Below are 6511 nucleotides of genomic sequence, written 5' to 3'. Positions count from 1 at the left end.
CTTTCTGCTCTGGCAGGGAACATTGGAGCACTGGGAACCAGAAACCATAGACACAGTGTGTGGATGGAGCTTGTGTTCTGTTTGGATCCTGTTAAGCAAGTCAAGGCTTTCTGTAGCAGCCAGTATTGGGGTGCTCACTGGTTCCTATTACAAGCATTCCCCTATCTGCAAACTTTAAGAAATGCCTTTACTAATCAATCAAATATGTTCAGGCTTTTAAATTTACCTAGGTAATAAGTACATTGTTGTTGTTTTTTTTTTCATTTTTTTCCTATTACTGTACTAGTGAATAAAATTATTTCTCAAAAGTTAGAATTTGATGTAATATTTTCATATTATATATTTTTTTATCTTTTTGTTATATAAGTATTCCTAGGTAACTTGATATGAGCATATGTCATTTATAATTCATAGTTGGCAAAGCATATGTCAATGAGGACACTAGAATATTTGGAGAAAAATAACATTTGTGAGATGATGAAAGATTGCTACAAGACTTGGAAGTGACACAACCCTGCAATTCCAGTGCATCAGGAGCTAAGGCAGGAGAATAAGAGTTTCCAAGCCAGCATTAGCAACTTAGTGAGACAGTAAACAACTTACTAAGATCCTGTTTCTATATTAAACACATGAAAGGCTGCGGAGCTTTCCTGGATTCAATCCCTGCTCAGGAAAAAAATAAATAAACTGCCATGAGGTTTTAGGAAACAAGTACAGATAGATGTTTAAAAGTTCAGTAAATTGAGAGAAATTTAAGTGCTCACATCATCAGACACTGTGGCCAGACAATTACAGTGTGGGAGGAAAGGAGTCCAAAAGATGACCTGCATTTCAGCCTTGGGGTTTGGTTCCTGACACTGGGTGACTCATGAACAGCTAAGGAAGGTGGGGTCTCTTCCCCAGCAGTTTGGTTTATTGTCAGGACACAAGGGGTGGTAACAATGGCCCTCTGTTTACTTCGTGGACAAAGAAATTCTTCTTTTTTTCATGTTCTAGATGGAGAGGGATATTTGTGTTTCTCTCTGTATTTTTGGTCACAATTCTTTAGGATTTGATTGTTGTATATTTTCAATAATTAATTGACAAAATTATATATCACAGTTCTTGCATATTTGACACTGGCTCTGAGTAAGAATAGATTATGGAGTGTAAATTATCTCGAGATTAAAGTTGGTAAAATTATCCTCTATCACAGTATTTGATCACATCAATGTTTATAGGAGCTCAAGTCACAGTAGCTAAACTATAGAACCAAACTAGATGCCTTTCATATAAGTAAGAGGACATATTGGATGAATTTTCAATATATATAACCTCAAAGAATTTCAGCAATTATGTTGAATTATATTTATTCACTAAATTATGCATTGATAAAAATAAGTGGGAACCAATGTAAAAAAAGAAGTAAAAAACCTCCAAAATGAAAATAACAAAACAAAGAAGGAATTTGAAGATGACCTTAGAAAATGGAAAACCTCCCATGATCTTGGATAGGAAGAATTATTGTTGTCAAAATGACCATATAACCAAAATCATTATACAGATTTAATGTGATTCCTATCAAATCCCACTGTAATTCTTCATAGAAATAGAAAAAAGCAATTTTGAAATGCATTTGGAAAAATAAGAGATCCAGAATAGTGAAAGAAATCATTAGCAAGAAGAGTAAAGCAGGAAGCCTCACAATAGAGAAATTTAAACTATACTAAAGAGTCATAGTAACACAAATGGCATGGTTTTGGCACCAAAATATACTTGTAGACCAATGGTACAGAATACAAGACATAGAGACCAACCCACATAAATACAGTTATCACATACTTAACAATGGTGCCAAAAAATACATCAGAGAAAAAAATAGCTTCTTTAACAAATAGAGCTAGAAAAACTGGAAATCCTTATGTAGCAAAATGAAACTAAAACCCTGTCTCTCACCCTGCACAAAACTCAACTTAAAATGGATCAAAGACCTAGGCATTAGATCCAAGACATTGTGCCTACTAGAAGGAAAAGTAGAACCACATCTTCATCATGTTGGCTTAGGACATATTTCCTTAAAAAGTTTCCTACAGCACAAGAAATAAAATCAAAGATCAATAAATGGGATGATGTCAACTAAAAAACTTCTTCACAACAAAGGAAAAAATCAAGAACATAAAGAGAGAGCCTACAGAATAGGAGAAAGTCTTTACCACATGTACATGAAAGAACACTAACCTCCAGGATATATATATATATATATATATATATATATATATATATATATATATATATATATATATATAAACTTAACACCTAACACCAAAGAAACAAATATCCCAATCAATAAATAGGCTTAGAAACTGAACAGACACTTCAAAGAGGATGATATACTATTCATCAACAAATATATAAAAAAATTTTCAACATCTCTAGCAATTAGAGAAATGCAAATCAAAACTACTTTAATATTTCATCTCACTCCAGTCAGCATGGAAATTATCAACAATAAAAGCAACAATACCTGTTGGTGAGGATGTGGGGGGAACGGTACACTCATACATTGCTGGTGGGACCAAAAAGTGGTGCAACCACTCTGGAAAGCAGTATGGATATTTCTTAGAAAACTCGGAATGGAACCACCATATAGGCCCAGCTCTCTCACTTCTTGGTTTATACCTAAAGAACTTAAATACAGCATACTATATGACACAACCACATCAATATTTATAGCAGCTCAAGTAACAATGCTAAACTATAGACCCAAACTAGGTGCCCTTCAACAGATGAATAATAAAGAAAATGCAGTATATGTACACAATGGAGTATTACTGAGCCTTAAAAAATAAAATTATGGGATTTTTGGGTAACAGAGTTGGAGAATATCCTTCTAAGTGAAATAAGCCATTCCCCAACACCAAAGGTAAAATGTTTTCTCTGATATGCAGTTTTGATCCATAAATGGGGGGAACATACGGAAGTATGGAGGAACTTTAGATTGTGCAAAAGGGAGTAAGGGGAAGGAAAGATGTGTGTGGAAAAGGCTGGCAAAATGAGGCAGTCATGATTACCCTATGTACATACACGTATGGTTGCACAAACCATAAAACTCTGTATCATATACCGCCAGAGAAATAAGAAATTATACTCCATTTAGAATAATGAGTTAAAATGCATTCTGCTGTTATGTATAAGAAATTAGAACAAATAATTAAAAATTAAAAATATATACAATGATAAAATTACACATTTTATGAAGTATCCATGGAAAAATATGGTAAATCACAAAAGATACCTTATAAAATAAATCAGCTCCTAATGATGTGATCTCAGTGTAGGCAGGGTAAGATGGAAAGCCCAGATGTGAAGAGCTTTATCTAAGAACCACAAACAGGGAAATGACGATAATCCTGAAATGCAACTTTATCATTTTCCCTGAGAACAACTCTCTTTGCATTACTCTCCTCACAGCTTCCTTTACCTGCTTGTTCCTGAGACTGTAGATGAGAGGATTCAGGAAGGGAGGAACCATGGTGTAAAAGGCAGAGAGAACCATGTCCTGCAGGGTGTCAGCGGTTGCTGAAGGTCTCAGGTACACACTTGGGATGAAACTGAGGAAGACGGACACCACGAGGATGTGAGGGGTGCAGGTGGAGAAGGCCTTCCCTGGGGCTCTGGTGGGAAATTTCAGCACAGCAGCAAATATGCAAATATATGACATTATTATTATAGCAAAGCAGCCACCACCAATGATTATAATAGAGACAAGAAGAAGGACCATGTTGCTGGTGATGTCAGAGCAGGAGAGCCTCAGCAGAGAGGGGATGTCACAGAGGAACTGATGGACCACGTTTGACTGGCAGAAGGACAGCTGGAATGTGTTCTCAGTGTGCACCTGCATACAGTAGACCACTGAGCAGGGAAGACAGGGTCATGCAGACACAAATCTGGGGGTTCATGATGAAGAGGTACTGAAGGGGCTGGCAGATGGCCACATAGCGGTCCCAGGCCATGATGGTGAGAAATAGCATGTCCACATATGCACAAAAAGTGACCAAGAAGATCTGTATTGCACAACCAGCTACTGAAGTGGCCCTGTTGCCAGTAAGAGATTTGACACAGGCATTGGGGACAGTGACAGAAATGAAGCACATGTCCAAGATGGACAGATTTCTGAGGAAGAAGTACATGGGTGTGTGCAGACGCTGGTCAGCAGTGGTGAGAGTGACGATGAGAAGGTTCCCTAACAGGGTACCCAGGTAGGTCATTGGGAATACTGTGAAATAGAGGAAACTCAGATTCCAGCCATCAGGAGAGCCCAGGAGGAGAAAATCAGTTAACATGGTGGCATTGTCCGTTTGCTGGAAATTCTGGTTATTTGAGAAGATGAAGAGTTAAAAAGAGGAAGTAAAAAACATCATTAATGCAATTAGTTTACACATTCATGTCCAAATAGTTTTCTTATATTTTTGTCACTTTCCCTGCAGAGGAAGGTACTCTTGGTTTTCTGATATGTTTAATCATTTCTGAGCAGTGTGAACCTCCTAGCGCAGGTGTGGAGGTCTGCAGCCTAGCATCTGGGTGTGACCTGCAGGGCTTGTCCTCAGCTCCCCATCAGACCTCCCCTGACCTCCTGAGACTCTATACAGAGCACTTCCAGGGTTACCCATCTCCTCACCTGCATGACCACCTGTGTGACAGTTCATTGTTTAATGCTCCTTAGTTTACTTACCTTCATCCTCCTCCATAAATAAATTCAATATTATTTTGCCAAAACCTCCACACCTAATAATGCAAATTATAAAACATATTGTAATATTTTTACATTTTATATAAGGATCAATATATATCATGTTGGAGTACTGATCACTAGGAACATGAAAACATTTTACTCATGAGAAAACCATCTCAAGAATTCAAATTTTCCCATTCCAGCATCACAGGCCCAGTGTTGTGGAATACTGAGGTGACCTGAGTGCCCCTGAAATCTGCTGAAGTCTCCAACTCTCCCTGGTGCTCCTCAGGATGGGGGTGGTGCTGTCTCATGGACACACACCCTCAGCCAGCCTGTCCCAGGTCCTGCTGGACTCTCTATTCCTCTCCAGGTTATCAGGGTAAGGTCTTCAGAGCCTCAGCCTCCGAGCAGCTGACACTCTCCTCAACTTCTACTTTGTACCTTTAAATGTTCTCATTCTGTGTTCACCAACATGAAGTTGAAGTTCCCATTGTCTAGACAATAATTTATATTTTCCTTGTGGACACCTTCCATTATTTTTCTTTCTTATTAATCTCATCATAATTATACAAAAAGATACTGAATATATATGCTAAAAGAATATTTTTCCCATGGTTACAACACTTCTACAGCAGCTCAAACCACCTATAGGTGACTCAATCCAGAATCACCCATATTGTCATTTCCTCTGCCCTCTGCAAACTTGGTCCTTCTCAGCACCTTCTAGGTTAACCATACTTACCCTTAGAAAAATGATCTTTCTTGTGAGCCTCCCTGGGTTCCTCTGGAAATGTGTGTCCCCCAGGGTCAGGGGTTTGTAGCCAGACACAGGTAGGTTGGTGTTAATTTCACAGTGAGGGTGAAGTTCAAGGAGTCCTACTCTGTCTACCTGAACACTATCTTGCCCCATCCCCAGTTCCTCCTCATACAAACCTGAGGCTCATTCCCAAGTGACCCCCTTGTTTATAGCATACTCTGGAACTTGCTGACAGAAGCCTTTTCTAACTGTGAATTAGTGATATAATTTTCTCCATTACTGTGTATTGGGCTTTAAAGAAGGCTCAAGTGAAACTTTTCCTCTGGAAACTGCTTTACAATCTTAAACTTTTCCTCCTTCTGTGTAGTGTTAGAAATGGACATATTGTATTGCCTTTGATTAAATCAGTATGTATTCATCACTCAGATCACTGGTGCAAATTCTTTGATTTGGGACCTTGTATTGTTCATCTTTTTAGTAGCAAGTGCATGACTTCCTTCACAGTGGTAATGAACTAATGCCTGGTGGCTTTGTTGACTGATCACTCCCCTGGACTGGATTTCTTTACGCTACTGAATTACAGATGAAGAGCTCTCAAGCAGGCTCTGCCCCTTCCACACTGCTATAGCACACACAGCGCAGGATGCTGGGAGGTCATGCAAGTGCAGGTGCCCTGTGCACTTGCAAATGTGCACATTTCCACTTTATAGCAGTAATTGCCCAACAAGCATAACCACTGTAACAACTATGGCTAAAACTATTACTGATGGTTAAGTTTTGGAAAGAAGAAAAATTTTGGTATTTTCAAGTAAATTGATTACCATGAGAGAAGTAATACAATAATACATTATGTAAAAATATAAATGCATATGACAAATTCAGAAAGTGATGGGTGATGAGACAAATGCATGTTAAAAATTTTGCAGGTTTTCAACTTTTTATACTGACTTCCAGGCACTACAGGAGTCCTTGCTCACCACCCCTAGACATTTGTGTCAAATATAAGATAAACAAATATGTGCACAGGATCTGGAATTTGG

General features: G+C 38.3%; 1 protein-coding gene across 1 annotated transcript; it reads right to left on the bottom strand.

Moving 5' to 3' along the window:
- Window positions 1-752: 752 nt before the first annotated feature.
- Window positions 753-4717, bottom strand: LOC124093808 (olfactory receptor 14C36-like). Its single transcript, XM_046446355.1, is given in 5 exon segments — window positions 753-775; window positions 1437-1458; window positions 3440-3875; window positions 3877-4349; window positions 4712-4717. Coding segments are annotated over 5 exon segments (960 nt in total).
- Window positions 4718-6511: the final 1794 nt, after the last annotated feature.

This window comes from Marmota monax, unplaced genomic scaffold, assembly GCF_021218885.2.
Source record: "Marmota monax isolate L192 unplaced genomic scaffold, Marmota_monax_Labrador192_F-V1.1 WCK01_AAM20220418_F8-fsc00376, whole genome shotgun sequence".
Classification (NCBI taxonomy): Eukaryota; Metazoa; Chordata; class Mammalia; order Rodentia; family Sciuridae; genus Marmota; species Marmota monax.
This window is presented reverse-complemented; position numbering and strand designations above follow the sequence as displayed.